Below are 22,937 nucleotides of genomic sequence, written 5' to 3' on the forward strand. Positions count from 1 at the left end.
ACCATTTCTATGCTGATGATGCTCAGATTTTCCTCTCCTTCCCCACCTCTGACTCCACCATCCCCTCACGTATCTCTACCTGTCTGTCTGCTATTTCCTCCTGGATGCACTCGCATCACCTCAAACTCAACCTCTCTAAATCTGACCTCCTTTTCTTTCCCTCCTCCTCCTCCCCCTCCTCTGATCTCTCTATCTCTGTTCCTCTGGAATCTACCACACTCTCTCCCTCTTCCTCCGCTAAGAACCTCAGAGTCACCCTGGACCCCTGCCTCTCTTATTCCCAGCACATCTCCACTCTGGCACGCACTTGCCGATTCTTCCTGAGAACATCCGAAGAATCCGACCCTTCCTCACCAACTACGCCACCAGCTCCTGGTCCAGGCCTTGGTACTCTCCCGCCTAGACTACTGCAACTCCCTCCTGGCTGGCCTCCCTGCGTCCGCCACCCGTCCGCTCCAGCTCATCCAGAACTCTGCTGCCCGCCTGGTGTTCTCTCTGCCTCGCTTCGCCCACGCTACGCCACTACTCCGCTCGCTCCACTGGCTCCCGATCACCGCTCGCATCCAGTTCAAGACTCTTGTACTAGCCTACAGATGCCTTGACCAGACTGCACCCAGCTACCTCCAAGCCCTCATCTCTCCCTACACCCCCACTCGACCTCTCCGCTCCACCTGCACTAGAAGACTGGCTTTACCTCCTCTACGCTTCCCTGCCTCCAGAGCCCGCTCCTTCTCCACCCTCGCTCCACAGTGGTGGAATGACCTTCCTACAGATGTCAGGACTGCCCAGTCCCTGACCACATTCCGGCGCCTCCTTAAGACTCACCTCTTCAGACAGCACCTGTAGAACTCCTCTGTTGTATCCTGGGACACTATCACCCTTCATTTAAATATGCTTTAATTTGCTCTTATCTGCCCCCTATTTTACTGCATTTAATCCTGTACTTCAGAGTACTGTAATCTGCCAAGTGTTTAATCTGTAGTATTTTGTATTATAATCATATCCTGATGTAACTATCACTGACACTGTTATCTGCTGTATTATTGAATTGTATTTTGTCACACTTGTACTTGCCTGAACCAAAGTCATTGTATTTATCTTGCTCTTAATTGTATTATTACTTGTACTGTGATTCTTGAAATGTATTTGCTTACGATTGTAAGTCGCCCTGGATAAGGGCGTCTGCTAAGATATAAATAATAATAATAATAATAGAATAAAGGAATGAGCTGTAAGAGAGATACCTAACGATGAGTCTATAGGACCCTGTTAGTACTAATGAAGGCTACAGGATGGGTGCTGAAAAACAAATGTTGAAAATGGTGCAGAGCTCTTATTTATAGCTTGGTTCCTTACACAGAAGAGTTGAAAATATTGCATGCAGGACAGGAAAACAAGTCAAAAATACAGATTTCCTCAGAATTTACTAGACAGATATCATTACATTTCATATCTGTAATGGCTATTTACCATAAAACAAAAGTTTGCCAAAAGTATTTATTAAAATGTATTAGAAAAGTGGCTTTTTATTTCCTGGCATCTCACTGGCTAATACCCTTAGCAGGGGGTAAATTAACTTTCAATAGATGACCAGGAGATAAAAAGTACCAGCATATGGGCCTTTTCACCTGTACAGATATCCCTGAGCCACCTAATGTTCAAGTTTTAAACTACAAAACTTGCTTGTCTTTTCTTACGTAACAGTAGCCCATTTTCTATTAGACCCTCTGGGTGGGCGGTATACCAGACCTTCCTACAGCATCGGGCCTCATTATGCCCTTGGGTGGTCCGGTATTGCCCAATGCCCCCCACCGTTGGGTCTTATTGCTTACACAAATACTGTGCATGTTGATCATGCCCATTTTTGCTTGTATCCTAACACTCGGATTGTGGTGAAACCTGGGATAGACATTCAGGAATCATATGTAGAGGAGGTGCATATAAAACTACATGGGCTGATCAAAACCTTTAAAAAGTAACCCACAAAGTGCATCTCCCGAATATACGAATGGAAAAACATGCATCTTGTTGAAAGCTGTGATCTGGGACACTGGCACATCTATTACTTGTCACAGTACTCCACACACCCATTTACAACAGGTGCCCCTTTCCTTCCGCTGGTGTTTTTCTGTAAATGTTGCCCCCAGTAGGTCATTCTGGTCACTGCAGCCAGTGGCACGACTGGCCCCACTATTACACCCCTTATGAAGTCACTGAAATCATTGTGCTTTTCAATTATTACTGCTGCCTAGTTGCACACAGCTCTCACACAGCGTATATAGATCTAGTGGAGCACATGGCATGTCACAAGTACACATACATTTAAATACACTGCTGGTAAGGGGTTGCTCATTTTACTGACATTTTTCTGGCCTGTCGGTGTATAACTGAGTCCTGGCCTTGAGATGTCATAACAAAGGGCTCATGTATTAATCATGCAGAAAATATCAGTTCACCTTCTTCTCAAACAATTTACATGATGCATATGTAACACAAATCAAACACCAGAATGCATAGTTCCCACACCCTAGTCTCTGTAGGTTGTCTTGGATAAAGGAGTCTGCTAAATAAACATAATAATAATAAAATAGGGGACTATCATTGTCCCTTTAATATTTTTGTATGATAAAAAGAAACACCCCACAGGACATGGCTTTTCAGATTATGTTTTATTGTTAGGAAACCTCAAATCCATACAAGAAAGCCTACATTCACGAAGTGATAACTCACAGGCAGCCTCCAAGCTAAACATCCAGCATTCCACTACAGACAAACAGTTAAAGTTCAGAACCAACACCACACACGTCACCCTTTACACCCAGTGACTTTCCCATCGGGAAGCTGTACATCAGCACCATTGCATCGGTTTTGTGTTTATTTCACTGCTATAAACTCAGCATGTTTCAGTAAAGATGCATAATCTGTTCCTAGAAATCATCCATTAAAATAACTAAAACTAAAAGCAAGTCGAACACTACAGTAAGGAATGCATTAGCCAAAGCCCTTGTCTGCCCACAATATAGCAGCTTTCTTAACTACATTTAGTTTGCCAGATTTCAATGTGTAACCCAGGGTGGATGCAGGTTCCTCCATTTATTAACTCCTATTTTTGAAAGGAGAAAAAACATGTTCATTTCACAGAATGAAAAACAAAACATCCTGAGTGCTTAAAAGAATGTGAACTACATAACATGGTTGTTTGGTTCCAGTTATGTAAAATTAATGTTAGATATTGTACCTCTAATTAAAGGCTGAAAATATGGCCCAGAGCATCTGTTTACCCTCCTGTGTGGCTGCCTGGATCATCAATGGCCACTGCGTTTGTTAATTGCAGTTGGTTTTCTTCTGCAAGTTCCATTTAAATCAGTATTGTGATCTCATACCAGGACATTTCTGGAATGTGGATCAGACTCATACGCCGATATGGATTTGAAACACTACAGTATTAAATAATTTGTACTATGTGTTTGTACTGTTATTTCCTTGAAAGAGGACATGTTTTAGAGTCCCTGGTCATCAGAAATAGATGATGCATCTTTACTCTTTATATATACACACACACACACAATCCAAATTCACTCCAAGCGGAAGGTGCAGTACACCCAGAGAAGTCTTCTAAAGACTTCCTGTAAAAATGGTCAAGACTGGAAGTCAGAAGCACTAAATCCAAAACATGTAGAGTAGTGACAAAAAGGGTCAGACTTGGACTCAATGGTGATAAATGTTGGTTGTCTTGTAATTGTTTTTTTTTTTTTTTTATAAATTTAGTCGTCGCCAATTATTTTTACCCCGGTTTTCACCCCAATTTAGCATGCCCAATTATTATCTGTATCCCCGGCTCACCGCTCGCAACCCCCCCGCCGACTCAGGAAACGGAGGCTGAAACACGCGTCCTCCGAAACGTGCTCCTTCCAAGCCGTCATTTTTCGCACTGCAGATCCACAGCAATGCTACCAGACCTATAGTGCCGGAGGACAACACTCCTCTGCAGAGCCACAGGCGCCCTATCGGCCACAGGGGTCGCTGATGCGCGGTGAGCCTTGGATTCCCCTGCCGACCTAAGCCCTCCCTACCCGGGCAGCGCTCAGCCAATTGTGCGCCGCCCCCTAGGAACTCTCAGTCACGGTCAGCTGTGACATAGCCTGGATTCGAACCAGCGATCTCCAGGCTATAGGGCACATCCTGCGAGGAGCGCCTTTACTGGATGCGCCACTCGGGAGCCCTGTCTTGTAATTGTTAGTTTGTTATGACACGTATTCCCATAATTTCAATCTGCAAACAGTCTCCTGACTTGGGGTGCACTTACTGTATAGTTAATATATCAAGAAAAGCAAGATTGATATTCAGTAACAGCAGCCGCACTGAAAGACAGACTTACCATACAATACACGTTGATTCCGTCAGGATTTCTGTCTAAATTCGTACTACAGATATACGGTTTCATGTAATAAATTGGATATTGGTGGTAGTTTGTGTTTGCATCATTTTGAAAAGTGTGTACAACAGTAGCAGGTTGGACATTTTATAACTGCATAGGTAAATCTTTTATAGTGGTGTGGTACGGGCTGACAATGTTTTTTGCATATGGTTTACAATGTCTATAATCAGTGAATGCAATGTAATGATAGCGTACAATAAAATGCTACAGCGGCACCTTATTCAATATTCAGAGACCCAGAAAAAACCACACACAGCTTCTATAGACAAGAATGCAGCAGAAACTGTAGTCTGTATAAAAATTATGTAGCGTCAGTCACACACACACACAGCTACTGTATCACTATGCAAACCTATTCAAATCTGTACAATTCCACATTCCATATGATCATAGATCATAAGGCTCAGCATACATTGTGTTTACCACCATTCTGCGGACCGATCTGTCCACTCAACACAGGCTAGAAATGGACAAACACACAGTAACACAAACACAGGAGACAAACCCAGAGGTCACTTGGGAATATTTTAGCAGAATATTTTTCTCCATGGTTAAGATTCCTCAAAGCAAGAATTTAAAAGTTGTGTATTATTGCAAAACATAAAATGTATTTCTTATAGTAGTTTGGCCCACGGTTTGAAGTCTTCCTTCACAAGCTCCTCTTCCTCTTTACTGAGCCTTCTGCTTCTTCAGGTAGCGAGCACGCAGCCCTTTGTTCATCTTCATGGAGTAGTTCATCACCATCTGCAATGGCATCAGGCTTGTGGTCACCCAGCCCTGCACACAGATCCACAGAGACTTGATTAGGGACAAACACACCATCACCCTACCCAATTGTGAGCAAAACGCATTGCATTTTTACATTTAAGAACATATTGCTAGTATAGTGCAGTTTCAAAAATTCACAGTTTACAGCGTAAAGATAGCTATATATTAAAAACTGTACATTTCCCGTCCACCATGTCGTAAAAATCTGGCACTGTTCTTGTGCTTTGGACCCAATCAACTCAACTGTTTAAAGCAATATCTTGCAGCAAGTGGACCTCACAAAGTGATTATCAATAGTTCCTTATCATCAGGTTCAACAGCTTCTTTCCTTAAAATCAGCTGTTTGGAAACAACAACAAAAAAAAGAAACCCAACACACAACATAATTTTAGTCCTGATGCTTTGAGCAACTATAGGCCAATATCTAACTTGCTAAGTCTTGGAATGTGTACTGGCCAACCAGCTGTAGAATTGTCTTGCTAAGGGTGACTTACTGGAACAATTCCAGTCTGGTTTTCATGGTCACCATAGCACAGACACATCTCTGGTGTGGCTGGTAAATAACTTGCTGATCACCTCTGACTCAGGCTCACTTTCTGTCTTAATTTTACTGGACTGGAGTGCAGCCTTTGAGAGAGTTGATCATAACATTTGACTTCACTGCCTAGAGCACTATGTTTCTGTGAAAGGTATTGCCTTGGAATGGTTTATGTCTTATATTACAAAAAGACAACAATTTGCACCCCTTGATAAATTCTCCTCTTGCACGAGGGGAAGGTCCCTCAGGGCTCCATACTTGGTCCTTTGTACTCAGTTCTTCTGCACACAAGTTACCTCAATCTGCAAAGGTCATGGAATCACTTTACACTGATGACACACAGATTTACTCATCTATCAACTTGTATTGCTCATGTTAAACTTTAGATGAGGCAATGATAAAGCAGAGGCCATAGTCCTGGGGTCTCAACGTGAATTACGTGATGTATCCAGTCTAAATGTTACGTTGGATGGTATACCTATTGAGCATAGCTCAGTGGTCTGCAGTTTAGGATTCATTTTGGACCCAGAGCTTACTGTTGGTCATAAATCGCACTATTAGTAGTCATTCTTTCATCTCAGAAACAGTCAAACTTGGATTGTGCTTGACCGTGGTGGATGCTGAGAAACTGGTTCATACTTTTGTCATGTCCCAGATTGATTACTGAAATGCTCTTTTTATTAGTCTGTCTAATGGGGTTTTTCAGAACTGTGAAGCTTGTATTTGGACAACACTTCACTTTCTTCCAGTGCGATGCAGGGTGGATTTGAAGGTTTGATTACTGACCTGCAAGACCCTACGTGGTCTTGCTCCTGTTTATATTGCAGAGATGCTCCTTTAGGTCCCTAGCTATGCCCTGTGGTTGGAAGATCTTGGATTATTGGTGAAGCACAGAGTTAGACTCTCTATCCAGGGAGTGCGTGCCTTCCTAAATCAAACTATGTGCCTGAGCTCTGGACCTCAATCCCAAAAGGTATTAAGGACCGATTGGAATCTTGTTTATATAGTTTGGCCTTTGTAACTGCTTAGTCCTGTATCTTTTATTAATGTAGTTTTGTTCTCAATATGTACAGTGCTCTGAGGTGTGTCTGACATGGAAAGCGCTTTAGAAGTCTAAGTTTGTTGTTGTTGTTGAACCTGACTTGAATCACATATTAAACATATTGTGTCCAAAAATAGTACTGAAAGGCCTTTATAAACTCTCAAACAGTTTATATTTCAACTGATCTAAATCATTTTTGTTGATTTTATTTGGCGTGCCCAATTTTTTTACCCCTGATTTTCTCCACAATTTAGAAAGTCCAATTCCGTTCCCTCCCTCCTGCAATTCTCCATAAGGAACTCAAGATTCACGATGAGAAGAGACAGTTCCTGCCGATTTTGCCTCCCTAACCCATGGGAGAGCCAGGGCCAATGTGGCACTCCCTCTGGAATCCCCAGCGAAGACCCGCAGCTTCACACAGCCAGGTAGTGAACCGGCGCTCCCCTGCAGTATGACTCACCCTGTCTTCTACCAGGGGACCACCCAGGGATCCTGTGTCCTTAACCTACTTTAATATTTGCCTGGATTTAACTTGCTGGCTATTTCAGTGTATCCTTGCTTGTCAGTACACTTTCCATTACCACAGTTTGACAGTGTTACTGTTTTAAAATTACATGTTTTGTTTCAGCATCATTCAGTTAAGTCTGAAAAAGCTCATTAAATTGATATTAAACAAAACAGGAATCAGTACTGTTTCAACAAGCAGTAGGAGATTGACTTGGTGGTGGACTTTGCCTCAAGAGTCCATTAATAATGCACTATTCAGTTACCTTACTAACTATTAGGCCTATCACATGTATTTTATTGTCTCAGAGATCCTAATCCTCACCATCAGTGCATGAGGCAGGTAGCCGTTGGTTTGGACCTGCAGCCCCACGGTGCTCAGAGCTGCCTTCACATAAGCTTCAGGGCTGGGCTTGTCCAGGGTCGGCCGCCGGATCTTGCTCAGCTTGGTGGCCACGAAGAAGGGCAGGACGCTCTGGGGAGACGAGCAAGCGAGAGAGAGACAGACACACACATTTCATTACATTAGATGTTATAATACTCACTAGGAAACTAGTTCTGCTTGTCTAGTAAATCAGCATGTGAACATTAAACCACACCATCCAGTGAAAAGAGCGGTTTTAAATTGGATTTGATATTTATTTTGGGGATTAAAACAGAATATATGTGTTCTTAGATAAAAAAACTACAGTAAACGTATTACTGATAGGTCTACAAGTTGTTGCTTAATGTGCAAGTTTCCACTTGACTCTGATCATTGCTTGATCTCTTAGTTGCAGTTTGAGGAGTTCTCCAGTCTACACCTCCAATACAGTGCAGTATACTACAGTCTACACCTCCAATACAGTGCAGTGTACTACAGTCTACACCTCCAATACAGTGCAGTGTACTACAGTCTACACCTCCAATACAGTGCAGTGTACTACAGTCTACACCTCCAATACAGTGCAGTGTACTACAGTCTACAACTCCAATACAGTGCAGCATACTACAGACTACACCTACAATTAGGGGTGTAACAATTTATCGTGGATCTGAAAATCATGAGACTTTTACATGATTATCGTATCACAACACAGGACTGTATGGTTTTATCGGGATACAAAGAGCGAAAGCACAACATGGTCTGGCGTGTTGCTGCTAGCTGGTTCAAAGTCAGAAGAGGCCATGGTAGAACACTTGAAAACACATTCAGAGAGTGAAAGGAAGTACATTGCAAAACGACTTGTAAGAGAATATGAACTTGAATTGTCATGTTGGTATAATCCATTTTATGAACAGATTGTATATTGTAAATACATGATTAGAAAGCTAGGAGTCGATTTGAAGCATGAGCTGAAAGACCTTTGTTCTCTCATCAGTCAATTATTTTAATTAAATGCTAATTGTTAGCTATTCTTTCTTATGTACATCTCGTGCTAGAAAAAGAATTAATATTTGTTCAAATGGTGCATCATATAGTGATGGAGTCATTTCTATTTTCTTTTTGGAAAGGATGGCACCAACTTGTTTTTTTCTTGTATTTATATATGTATTGATATCTTACACCAAGTTTTTTTGTGTATCTTTAAAACATAAAATCACAAGACATACAGTGGAAGCACAATGAAATTGAGAGGAGCTGAGCAAGGCAGTGCCACAAGGGGGAGCTGAAGTTCAAGTCACTCGAGCCAGATTCATGAAAACCCTCACGTGCAAACCTAGATGAACAAACATCCAAGTACGTTCATTTGGAATTTTAATAATACATTTCTGATCAAGGTAAGCGGTACAACTTTTTTTTTGTTTTCCCATTATTAAAGTATATATTTTTGCAATATCCCAATCCCAAATACAACGTTGTCCATAAAAACATAATGTCCTGTCATGATGTCAAGAATAAAATCATCAATAAGGAATTAGTACATCAAGGTTTTCTAAAACTTAATAAAGTCAGTCAAACATTTTGGCTAGTGCCTTCATCAGTGTATTGATTAAAACGGTATGTGGTGGAATTCTCACTTAAAAAGAGGGAGGAAGCTTTTCCAAACTGCCTCCCAGTCCCTCGGCTCTAACCACTAGACCACACTGCCTCCCTCCCAATCACTTAGCTCTAACACCTAGACCATACTGCCTCCCTCCCAATCCCTCGGCTCTACCCACTAGATCACACTGCCTCTCTCCCAGTCCCTCAGCTCTAACCACTGGACCACACTGCCTCCCTCCCAGTCCCTCAGCTCTAACCACTTGACCACACTGCCTCCCTCCCAGTCACTTAGCTCTAACACCTAGACCACACTGCCTCCCTCCCAGTCCCTCGGCTCTAACCACTAAACCACACTGCCTCCCTCCCAGTCCCTCGGCTCTAACCACTAGATCACACTGTCTCCCTCCCAATCTCTCATCTCTAACCACACATGTCTCCCTTTTCCTTAGCTCTGTAGTAGCTACTTATCTAACCAATGAGTAAATAAAAAAGAAGTACTAAACAAAGCGCTGTGCCTTTTAGACCTAAGTGTCACAGCCCTAGGTGTGTGAATGCAAATTCTTGCTGTTGCTAAGACAGCGCAGGTCTCCGTGGCAACAGTATACAAGAAGGAAGGAAGGAGCAGGGCCTCTCCACTGGAATGGAAGTGCATTACCTGCACAATGATCCCCCGGCTCTTGTACTCTGCATGCATTGCTCGAGAGAAGAAATCAACAAATGCCTGAGAGAGAGAGAGAGAGAGAGAGAGAGAGAGAGAGAGAGAGAGAGAGAGAGAGAGAGAGAGAGAGAAAATTAACATTACACAGCAGTCAATATTGAGTCACACCTTCAAAAGACAAAGCAAGCAAAGCCTGCTGTAACCAGAAACCAACCAAATCACAGTGAAGTATTTGCCTATATTCCAGTACCTCTTATCCCGTGTACAGATATCATCCTATGCATAGAACACCACACCTCATTCCAAAGTTTAAAAATGTCAAATGGAGCATCCTATTAACTTCATCAATTTAAAGAAAGAGTGAACTTGACATGAGTTTCTCAAGAGGAAAATACTACCTAAAGAAATCGCTGTAACCTTTTTAAAAAGACATTTCTCCCGCTGCACTTTTGTTTTTAATAAACAGCCTCACCAGGACACACACCTGTAGGCCACATGCATGATTCAGGGACAGAACCATTTCACGACCGGGGGAGAAGGGGATAAAAGCTACGTTTTGCAAAAATATATATATTTTACATTTTAGCACTATTCCCAAGTACAATCTTCATTTGTGTGACTTAAGTTCATACGTCATGTGTAAGGTGTCTCAGACAAAATCTACTTGCACCTTGCAATAAAAACATGCATCTCCAAACGTATCTGCCTTCTGTTTATATGCTTAGCATTAAAACATCCATCTGCTAATGAGAGAGCATGCTAAAGAACAATGAGGGAGTGTTCAACAGAAAACCTTTTTTTTTCTTCTTTTAGGACAATGTCTGCCCAAGGAGCAGCATGCCAAGGTCTGAAGCCCACGTAAATGAATAAAGTGCATCATGTAACCTAATAAAATTAATAAAATCATTGAAATATTTCTGCTCACAATTAGTGTTGCATTGATTTAACTTAGTCTCTATGCTCACATCCAGGAAAATGCATAAAGAAAATTAGAACCGTACTTGAAGGATGTAACATGCAGTGTGTGTGTGTGACAGTGAGAGTATAGGACCTACCTTTGTGGAGGAGTACAGTGTGAGAAGGGGGACTGGGTACATGCCACTTGCAGAGGAGATATTCAGAATGGCCCCCTTGGACCTGAAACACACATATCCTGAATGAATCACCCCTGTAAAATCCAACAGATCAGCAGCAGACGCGTGTCTTGCAGACAGAGAGCTACCCCAGTTTATACCTATTCAGCAAATAGAACAATAACTGACATATGAAACTAACAAGAAACAGTTCAAGGATCTGAAACAGTATTGTTCTGAGCAGTTTCTTGATAGTTTTGTAACATTAATTATTTTATTTGCCTTGTTTGCGGGCAAATAACAAGACTCATTTTCCGAGATCCTTCTGACTTCGGCAAGTCCAATACCAGCAACAGCATCTTGGACTCAGGGGTGAAATTCTCAAACAAGTGCAGATACTGAAACGCAGCCGAGTGGAAACATTACAAATATTTAGCCAATTTGATTGTCAATGAGTAAATTGTTCTAAAATGCATAGATATCGGCAAACAATAAATAAATAAAAAAATGATGAACTTGACATGGCCATTTTAATCTCCATAGTATTCTCTGAAATCATCCCCATGCTTTCCAGACTCTGGGTACTCGCCTACAACAGGACCTGGCCATGCTACAATGATAGCCTTGGACTAGAACATATATCCTGGTTGTTTTACTTATTACTAATCCCACAATGATATATGATGTGTGCTTCACTGTTATGATTCTGTCTATATTAATTATTTTTTTATTATTATTTATTTCTTAGCAGACGCCCTTATCCAGGGCGACGTACAGTCGTAAACAAAAATACATTTCAAAAATCACAGTACAAGTAATAATACAATTAAGAGCAAGTTAAATACAATGACTTTCGTTCTACTCCAGAAAAAAAAATTGATTTTGATAAGGCTTCAAAGGAAATGTGATGGAATTATGTTAGTGTTATACATACTGTACACTATCTTCAATTGAAATGTGATGGAATTATGTGTTATACATACTGTACACTTTCTTCAATTGAATTTTCATCATGGCATAATCATCATCACAGCACACTTTCAGAAGAATTTTGCTAGCCAGCAGGGCAAATACTTAATTAACACTGTACGTTATGAATCCTCATAAAACCGTTTAAAAAATGCAACATATTTTGTTTAAGAAAAGAATGGGAGAACAGTGGGTAACGTTAGTTAAAATAAGCCCTGGTACAGAGTACCGGCAGAATTTCTGCCCCTGGGTTGACTTTACTGCCAGACTTGCCATTTACATATTAAAGCGATGAGGCAGAATGTTCTACTCTTCATTTTAAATAGCTGGTAAAGTGAAAATCACTTTATGAATGTAACTCTTTGTCTCCTCATGGGGTGTGATTCTCAATGTTAAGTGCTGATCAGGGAGCGACATGGATTAAAGTCATATTTAGTTAGCTGTAATCACCAATCTGCACACAAAAGCTATAGGGACAGCTTTTTTAAAAAACACCAAACCTCCACTGTAGAAACTGACTATTAATGATTATTTTATCCACCACGTGTCTATATAGTAGCTTGTCTCTAGAGTACAGCAGTGTTAAATTGGCAATGGCACAGGGGTCTCCGTGTGTGTGTGCAAATCCCAATTTTCTCGAACTGTACACACTGTCTATATCAAGGGTGACTATGAAGTCAGAATGCAATGCTGCTGTTGAAATGCAATGAAATTTGGCAGATGGAGGAGCCAAATAATGGCAACAAGAAAACACCATTAATATTACTGACTCATTTTTTATACAATAAAACAAATACTCTTATACCACTAAAGCAGCTGTATTTAATTTGAAACTGAACCTTAAAAAACAACTCCATTAAAAGCTGTCCCCAAATATCTGACTCTCCTCCCATAACTCCCCAATATTCTTCAGGCTTACATACTTTGCACACAGCTGCAGAACATACAAAACGTGTTTATGTATAGGTGACAGTCAAGACAGATCTCATATTAAATGTAGTGCCAGTCCAGACAGTCACCATTGCAGAAACCCAGTCTGCAGGCACCTAATGTCCTGACCAATCGCACTGCATTGGCAGTACATAGATTTGGGGCGCCATTTCTCTTGTTGCACAAGTTGCTTATTAAAATATATAATATATATATATATATATATATATATATATATATATATATATATATATATATATATATATATATATATATAGACTTGGATAATATTCACTGGCATGAGAAAATCCTTTCAACAAGTAATAATAAAACACACACTGGCACACACACACCCGCCCACGCTCACACACACAGCATGCTGTATTCATTCCAGCTGCCCTGTGTGTTACCATGGAAACCCATTCCCTTGCATGACCTATATGGTTCTGAGGCATCAGATACCTGTGCGAGAGAGAGATTCTTTCCATAGAACCAGGGCCAGTGAACCAATTACTGTGCTGAAAATAGACTATTTATATGGTCCAAAATCAGTAGGCCCTTTCAGTTTTGTATTTTCAGATCGAACACCCCAGGATTGAGTTCTCTTATTATCCCTCATTGGGGATTTGGGCAGCACCAACAATACAGACGTACACACATTTTTACACATCTGTAACTAGATCTGGAGAACTGCTTATCCGATCGTGATGCAACTTGCTAAGCATGTTAAACGTATTACAATTTTGAGGGTTGTCTGGCTGCATGTCAGTCATACACGTGCATACAGTGGATGAAGACCAGGGTGATCTGTTCTTTTCATGTTAGTGGTAGCTCTATTTTGTAAGTATGTTGTACTTGTTTATTTGCAATCATCTATTACAGAACACTTTATTGAATTTGACAGCCAATGCTAAAATGCATTGCAAAATTTGAGGGATAGGAATTCCTCTTGCCTGTAATTTTCTTACTCACATTTTCAGCAAACCTGACGGTTGTTTTTATGTGAAATCAAATCTCCTGAAAGGTAGGGGGGGAGGGGGGTCGGGGTGGCATTGGCTACAGCGAGAAACCTTAACCCTAACCTGAACACACTGTCAAATCAGTCCTTAATTGTGGATTTGCTTTGTGGTGTGGACTAATAGGGCTAGTGAATTTAGGTAGCGATAACAGGTTTGTAGCCAAGATCAGCTATCTACCAGCACTTGGCTCTTACTGCTAGGCCAGCCTGCCCAAGTGATGACAGAGCGAAGAAACTACCAGTAGAATCCCTGCTGCCCCCTCAGAGTCACGGAGAGTGAATGGAGAATGCTGTGTTAGTCACCATGAGTCATCGACAAATTCTTAATAGAGTTACATAAGTGGAGCCCCTAAGCCAGCAAGGCAGGCATGGAAGGAAGCTAGGAAGGGGATCCTGAGCGGGGGATGACTCAGTCACCTGACAGAGGGAGCTTCCACCTCAGGAATGTTCGTTACAGGGATCTCCTTTCACAGCACAGGGGAGCCCCTCTCACACTCCCCAGGGGCAGAGTGGGGGTGTGCAAAGGGAGCTCACTCTCCAGAGGACTCAGCAGGGGGGTGTGTGTGTGTGTGTGTGTGTGTGTATCAGGGAGTACAGTATTGGTCATTAGCTCAAGCGAGTTTGTTGCTACTACAATGTGTTTGATTTGGGAAGCTTGCAGTTTCAGTGTGTGCACACAACACGACAAGTGAAAGAGCCGGTCAGTGCTCATCTCATGGTGGGGACTGATAGGTTTCCTTGCTGTGCTCAACACAGTACTGTACGTACAGAGGACTAACAAAAACTAGTTGTTTCATCACAATTTGATACGCAGCTTTCCAGTGGTGGGCAGTTACTCACCTCTCCACCATCCCTGGCAGCACCAACCGTGTCATCTGAAAGAGGTGGGAATAAAGAGAGAGACGGTTAGTCAGGGGTGCCAGGGTACCCCACGCAGCAAAAAAAACCCCTTCTCAACCCACAGACATTGAGTTTTTGAAGATTTTCAATGGGTCTAAAATATGCTTCTTCCTCCAGTCCCTCAGCAATAACCACTAGGCCACACTGCGGCCTAGAGAGAGAGAGAGAGAGAGAGAGAAAGAAAAAAACAGACACACACGACTGTGTGGGTGGTGGGGAGCAGACAGCGTGGGTGGAGCTCACTGTTGCTCTGGGAACCACAAACTACAGGTACAATAGCGTGAGCGAGGAGGGGAGAGCAGATCAGAGCAGAGCAGAGGCACCCACCTCCCCTTGCAAAAAACAAGCAGACAAACAGCCCCTGCCCACAGCCTCCAAGTTCAGTGGAGCTCACATCCCAGGGAAAAATGCTGCAAACTGAAAGGCATCCTGCTGCGGAATAGTTACCATCTCACTAAGATGGGCTACGATATAATCCCCTACAGCGAGGCATGCACAAGCAGAAGCATTGCAGACCGAGGAGGGGTGCATTTAAACCTCAACACAGTTCAAGTTTGAGTTTCTGTCATCTAAAGGGCACACTAGAAGACACTATTATCCCGTAACAGACAACAGAACTCCATTTGCAGTACTGTGGTGTTTCCCCTCTGCTCTCCCACAGTAATCAAATACAGTATGAGTTTATACGATCTCTACAGAATAAGGGGGGATTCTTTCATGTACTTTGGTGGGCAAGAGGTCCATGAATTGCTAGCATAGCCGTGTACAAGAGAAGACACTCTTGCTTCTCAGATTTGCTTTGTTTTAACAACATTTCATTGAGTAATGCATGTACTGCACTGCTCCCTACAGTAGTTCTGGAGCTACTTTAAAAAAAGGACAATTTCTGAATGTTGGTTTCAATAGATTCCATAGCTGATTTAAGTGCTGTACTCTCAATATGCCCAAGCTGATAATTCCTCACCCTGTACAGTCTGTACAACATAAAGGCTGAAACACTTAAAATCCAGGCCAAGGAAAACAGCTCTAAAAAGAAGAATTTCCTTTCATCTCATTGCTACCAGACAAGAAAAAAAAAACAAAAAACACCACAACACAACACACCACAAATAATCCATTACCTGACAGACTGACGTGACGTTGATGCTAATCATGTTGTTGATCATCTGTGAAACAGATTAAAAAAAGTAGTTAAAAAAAAAGAAAAAAAAAGTAGGTTATTTGTTTTGCTAGTCAATCAGCACAGTAACTTTGCTCCCTAAACTTCAACACTTTTTAATTTATACAGTGCAGCAGGTCAGACGATTGAGCTGCACCTTACACAACTTCTTTCAGCTTGCCAGTTTAACTGCAGCCACAACGCTGATCCCATGGTGGGGACCGATGGCTGCCTCTCTACTAGCAACACAGCCACAACGCTGATCCCATGGTGGGGACCGATGGCTGCCTCTGTACTAGCAGCACAGCCACAACGCGGATCCCATGGTGGGGACCGATGGCTGCCTCTGTACTAGCAGCACAGCCACAACGCTGATCCCATGGTGGGGACCGATGGCTGCCTCTGTACTAGCAGCACAGCCACAACGCTGATTCCATGGTGGGGACCGATGGCTGCCTCTGTACTAGCAGCACAGCCACAACGCGGATCCCATGGTGGGGACCGATGGCTGCCTCTGTACTAGCAGCACAGCAACAGTGCGGATACCATGGTGGGGACCAATGGCTGCCTCTGTACTAGCAGCACAGCCACAACGCTGATCCCATGGTGGGGACCAATGGCTGCCTCTGTACTAGCAGCACAGCCACAACGCTGATCCCATGGTGGGGACCGATGGCTGCCTCTGTACTAGCAGCACAGCCACAACGCTGATCCCATGGTGGGGACCGATGGCTGCCTCTGTACTAGCAGCACAGCCACAACGCTGATCCCATGGTGGGGACTGATGGCTGCCTCTGTACTAGCAGCACAGCCACAACGCTGATCCCATGGTGGGGACTGATGGCTGCCTCTGTACTAGCAACACAGCCACAACGCTGATCCCATGGTGGGGACCGATGGCTGCCTCTGTACTAGCAACACAGCCATAGTGCGGATCCCATGATGGGGACCGATAATTAGAACTGCTAGTCACTTTCTCTTTTTCAACAAATCCAGCTACTTCCTTCCAGTGAGTCGTTCTACTGTTTAATTATTTTAATGTCTGAGGTATACGGAAGCAGACACAGCAGGAAGCTAAAAATCATCATAGAAAGCAAACTTTAGATTTGGCGATTTTCCCCGTCAATATAGTGCAAATAAATTATTTGTTAAAATGACCCACTAAAGAGTATTAGACTGCTAGATAACTCAATTAGGTAATCTTGCTTGATTCCTGGAAGTGACATAACATGTGAGACAGATGACAAACATGCAAAAGTTGTCTTTAAAATCGATTAAACATTTTGTTCACTGATTACTTAAATATTCCAAAGTTAAAAAATGTTAGTTTTTTTTTTTTAAATCTGCATTTTCACTAAGCACATTACATCCATTAAATTCTGAATGCACAGATTTACTGAAAACAGTGGTGTTTTTGATAGTAGCTTAGAACATTTATTTTCCTGGATGTTTCTGAAGCATACCTTCAATTCCATATTGTAAGAGACCTGTAAAGTATGCGATTGAATTGACTATCAACTGTTCACATTAACAGATGAATCAATTAAATTAAAGCTCCCAATACAGTCAGTATATTTACTTGTGAATAAAGTGTTAAAAGAAGGTGCAGGACCATGACAGTGTGAAGAGCTCTGTCATCGTCCCTCCCATTCACACATTCACAGTTGTGTTTTTTTTTTGTTTTTTTTTCAAAGACCTGGATGCAAGTCAGACCTATTTCGTTACTTGTAATGTTTAAAGTTCTGATGTGCACGTTGACATCAGGACAATCAAACATAACCTACATATATTCACTTTCTTGTGGCTTACCTGTGCTGTTTACAGTATATCTACCACACACGTTTAGTCCGTTTTAAAGGGTGCTTACGTTACCAAGGTCAGGGACATCAAGGAAGTACTCTGGGTAGCTGTAGGAGATCCCCACGTTGTTAACTAGGGAGAAGAAACAACAAAAGTTGACTGGATGGCGGAGATCTGGCTTGGGACAACACCAGTTTAGCACCACCCCTTCCTCTCTCCCCCTATACGTTTCACTATTTCCAGAACATAGTAATGCACAATAATGAGCAGCACACACCCTATCAGATACATACAATAACAGTGAGCTGCACACACCCTATCAGATACATACAATTAAGCAGAAAGAAGCAAAAATCTAGTGGTTTAGATCATATCGCAAATGGTTACTATGCTGCTGTTTTTTCTATTGTATTGATGTTCAGTCTTTAAACTAAGCATACAGGACGGAAATGGATATTATGAGCTTCTCATGAACAGAACGAGGATACGTGTGCTGCAACGGCAACAGGACACAAATACTTGCAGGAAATATCCCTCTGTACCCTACAGAAGGATATTTCAAAGAGAATGCATTTCTGTGTTGAGCAACTAGATGGCTGCAGTGCCTAAGGAGCGTCAATGACAGCATTACTCAATCTGTTTTTTTACAGCACCAGCACTGAAGGAATCACTGTGTACCCACCCATTACTCCGATCTCCAGCCCTGCCAGTCCCTTCACTCAATGTACCCACCCAGTACTCCGATCTCCAGCCCTGCCAGTCCCTTCTCGATCGTCTGGTAGATCCCAACCCCCTGTCCAAAATCCACGGCGATAGTCTTGGTGTCAACTTGGAACTTCTCCCCTGAAAGAAAGGCTGTTGTTTTAAGAGGCTGCAGCTCAAATCAAGAGACGGTTGTATTGCCATAAAAGGACTCTTGGGTTAATCTCTGCGTTCCTCGTCTTCCTAAAAGCTGGCCAGTCATTTTTTAAAAGAAATGACGACTGCAATGTAAAACCATATGAGGTGCAAGAGAACAAAAACCTGGGCTCATTTTGAAAAACTAGAAATAAATCAAAAATAAAACATCCTTTGTAACATCCTTACATAAAATACAAAAAATGAAAAAGCATTATTACATAATTATTTCTTAGCAGACGCCCTTATCCAGGGCGACTTACAATTGTTACAAGATATCACATTATTTTTTACATACAATTACCCACTTATACAGTAGGGTTTTTACTGGAGCAAGCCAGGTAAAGTACCTTGCTCAAGGGTACAGCAGCAGTGTCCCCCATGTGGGACTGAACCCACGACCCTCCAGTAAAGAGTCAAGAGCCCTAACCACTACTCCACACTGCTGCCCTACCTTTTCCTCCAATGGAATCCTAGAAACAGTAAAAGAGGAACACAGACCAGTGGCGGTCTACTAGCCAGTCATTGTGAAACTCAGGTTTACAGTGCTATCACAGTCCCTCACACAGGCACCTGAAAAGGGCGTCTCAGCTGAAATTGTGAAACACCCCGTCTGCCTCACCTGAATCAGTGCTGGTCAAACACCTGGTCTGTCTCGCTCTCTCGCCTGAATCAGTTCTGTGAAACACACCCTGTCTATCTCACCTGAAATCAGCACCTTGTGAAACACCCTGTCTGTCTCACCTGAATCAGCGCTTGTATTGGCTCATGGTTTTGGTTTGGTAATTTTATCACTGAAATTAACAGATTGTAACAAACAATAAAAAAAAAGAAATCCAAATAAAAAAATAAAAATAAAAAAAACCTGACACAAATCGACTGCATATAAATGGTTGGTATTGTGGTGGAACACAGGATTTGCAGCTTTCGGTCTCGGATCTTTATTTAGCTTTGCAGAACTCTTATGCGATTCTTAGGCAGAAGATTGCTTGCTCTAGAACTGCAGCACCCTGAGCTATAAATAAACTACACAGCTGACAGTATACAGCGCTGGCAAACCCAGGCTTTCTAGTTTTAACAACACTGGTCCCCAACTGTCTTAAAACTTCAGACAGTCAGGTAGACCAATGGTCCGTCTAGTGTCTTGATCGATGGAACGGCTTTGTTACAGACAAGGAACAAAAGACTGGCCTCCCCTTTTCTCCCAATTCGTGCATTTGCTATACAGATTACATTTAAGAAGAATCCAAAAAGCTTGGAATACATCTCCACCCTGTAAATACCACTTAATAAAAGCACAAACTTTTTTTTTTTTTTTATTGCATGTAATATATGTAATATATTGTATACAGCATTACAGCAGCTTGTTACAGTGCATTGCCGGTATCTGGGGAAATTAATGACACACTGGCAATCTCACTACTAGCTAGAACACCATTTCTATTCAATTCAATGCAAGTTATAGCCCATATATATATATATATATATGTGCTGGGAGGAACATGTATTTGTCATGTTTGAATATTCTTTTAAAATCTAAATGAATACTGAAATATTAATTAATTTTGAATTAGCTGGAAAAATACCATTTGTTATAAAACAACCCATTACTGAAAGGAGACACCCACTGTTACATATTACAGACACCAATTATGCATCGGTTTCCTTGGTATGAAATCTTTTTGATACAGCAATATACAAATTCTGTTATATTAAACAAATGTAGTGTTTCATGTAGTGTTTGTTTGAATATTTGTCATTGCTAATATATTATATAACACTAATTGTTTTCAATCCTTTAGCTGGACTAATACACAGCTATAAATTATAATTAATTGGTCATCTTCTGCAATGTTATCTTCAATAAGTATCCTGTTGGATCCAGAACCTCCTTTTTTAAAATTCTAAATATAGACTAGTGTACATAGAAGTGAGAGGGACCAGATTTTTATTTTATATACAGTGCCTTACAAAAGTATTCAGACCCCTGACCAATTCTCTCATATTACTGAATTACAAATGGTACATTGAAATTTCGTTCTGTTTGATATTTTATTTTAAAACACAAACTCAAAATCAATTATTGTAAGGTGACATTGGTTTTATGTTGGGAAATATTTAAGAAAAATAAAAAACTGAAATATCTTGCTTGCATAAGTATTCAACCCCTGTGCTGTGGAAGCTCCCAGTTTACACCGATGAAAGAAATTGCCCTAACGAGGACACAATTACCTTACCATTGGCATCCCCCTGTGAACCATTAAAGTTGCTGTCACATTTTCTGGATAAAAACCCCACTGTTGAAGGATCATTGGTCAGGCTGTGAATCTGAAGACCAAAGAGCATTCTATAGAAGTTAGAGATAAAGTAATACAAATGCATAGATTAGGGAAAGGGTACAAAATAATATCCAAGTGTTTGGATATCCCAGTGAGCACAGTTGGATCAATAATCAGGAAGTGGAAGCTGCATCACACCACCCAGGCACTGCCAAGAAAAGGCTGTCCCTCAAAACTCAGCGCTCAAACAAGGAGACCTGTGAGAGATGCCACAGAGAGGCCAACAATCACTTTGAAGGAGCTACAGAGTTCAGTGGCTGGGAGTGGTGTATGGTGCACCAGTCAACCATATCAAGAGCTCTGCATAACACTGGCCTGTATGGGAGGGTGGCAAGAAAGAAGCCATTACTCAAAAAGTACCATCTGAAAGCACGTCTGGAGTTTGCCAGAAAGCATGAGAGTGACCCTGCTGCGATGTGGGAAAAAAGGTTTTGTGGTCAGATGAGGCCAAGATAGAGCTTTTTGGCCAAAACTCAAAGCGCTATGTGTGGCGCAAACCTAACACTACCCATTCCTCAAGACACACCATTCCTACAATGAAGTATGGTGGTGGCAGCATCATGCTGTGGGGATGCTTCTCATCAGCAGGGACTGGGCATGTTATTAAAATTGAAGGAAGAATGGAGCAAAACACAGGGAAATACTGCAAGAGAACCTGCTTCAGTCCGCTAAAAAACTGAAGCTTGGGAGGAAATTCACCTTTCAGCAGGACAATGATCCCAAGCACAAGGCCTAAGCAACATTGGAGTGGCTCAAGAACAAAAAGGTGAGTGTCCTACAGTGGCCCAGTCAAAGTCCTGATCTCAATCCCATTGAGAATCTGTGGCACTATTTGAAAATTGCGGTGCACAAGCGTCGTCCAACCAACCTGAACAACCTGGAGCAAATCTGCCAAGAATGGGCCAAAAATCACTCACTCACTGTGTGCAAAGCTGGTACATACTTACCCCAAAAGACTTAAAACTGTTATTACAGCGAAAGGTGGCTCTACCAAATATTAATGTGTGGGGGTTGAATACTTATGCAAGCAAGTTATTTCAGTTTTATATTTTCTTAAAAATATTTCCCAACATAAAACCAATGTCACCTTACAATAATTGATTTTGAGTTTCATGGTTTTAAAATAAAATATTAAACAGAACAAAATTTCAATGTACCATTTGTAATTCAGTAATATGAGAGAATTGGTCAGGGGTCTGAATACTTTTGCAAGGCACTGTATATGTATAAAGTACTGATGCACAATGAAAACACAACAGTCTAAATTTTACATCAATAGCTCATTGAGCACATTTGGCTAGTATTGTTCCTTGTGATAAGAAAATACTGAGCTCAAGGCATGTGATTTCATACAAACGCCAGGTGCTAAAGTATTTGGTATTTGAGTTAAGTTAAAATTGCCAAAATGAATTTATTAAGAATCTGTACAAAATAGCCATTCGAAAAGACATGATTTTAATTAATGCAAGAACAGTGAAAGATACGACCATTCCCCACTTAAGTAATGAAGATCGCCTGGTTGCTATTGGCATGATTGAAGGCAGCCTGTCTGTGAGAGAAGTTGCCTGGAGAACAAGATGTTTTGCTTCAACAAATCAGCAGACTACTCCAGAGAAACCAGGAAACCAGCTCTGTGAGGGACAGGCCACATCTTGGAAGGCAGAGGGTCACCACACCTGCCCAGGAACGTCAAATCCGACTGATCCATCTGCGTAATCATTTTCAGACTGCAGTGGCTACAGCATGAGAAATTCCAGGAAGAAACAACACGCGCGTCATCAGAATGACTGTAACTCGCTGTCTGCATGAAAATGATTTGCATGCTCGGAGGCCGTTCAGGGGTAACATGTTGACAGCTGATAGACGAAATCGCCGTCTTCTGTGGACCAGAGAACATCTGAGGTGGCGGCAGAGAGAGTGGTGGAGGGCTTTACTCAC

The 22,937-nt window shown here is 41.7% G+C and overlaps 1 protein-coding gene across 1 annotated transcript in view; it reads right to left on the reverse strand.

The window, feature by feature from the left end:
• Nucleotides 1–2,654: 2,654 nt before the first annotated feature.
• The window catches only part of LOC117435147 (very-long-chain 3-oxoacyl-CoA reductase-B-like), a 56,103-nt gene continuing 35,820 nt past the window's right edge, over nucleotides 2,655–22,937 (reverse strand). Inside the window, exons 4-11 of the mRNA XM_034058137.3 lie at nucleotides 18,496–18,606; nucleotides 17,831–17,895; nucleotides 15,926–15,970; nucleotides 14,745–14,779; nucleotides 10,970–11,051; nucleotides 9,912–9,977; nucleotides 7,616–7,765; nucleotides 2,655–5,215 (exon numbers count right to left, since the gene is read on the reverse strand). Coding sequence (XP_033914028.2) covers nucleotides 5,108–5,215; nucleotides 7,616–7,765; nucleotides 9,912–9,977; nucleotides 10,970–11,051; nucleotides 14,745–14,779; nucleotides 15,926–15,970; nucleotides 17,831–17,895; nucleotides 18,496–18,606 — 662 coding nt within the window. The 3' untranslated portion in view covers nucleotides 2,655–5,107. The remainder of the gene's footprint in view (nucleotides 5,216–7,615; nucleotides 7,766–9,911; nucleotides 9,978–10,969; nucleotides 11,052–14,744; nucleotides 14,780–15,925; nucleotides 15,971–17,830; nucleotides 17,896–18,495; nucleotides 18,607–22,937) is intronic.

Source organism: Acipenser ruthenus, chromosome 28 (genome assembly GCF_902713425.1).
Source record: "Acipenser ruthenus chromosome 28, fAciRut3.2 maternal haplotype, whole genome shotgun sequence".
In the NCBI taxonomy this organism is placed as follows: domain Eukaryota; kingdom Metazoa; phylum Chordata; class Actinopteri; order Acipenseriformes; family Acipenseridae; genus Acipenser; species Acipenser ruthenus.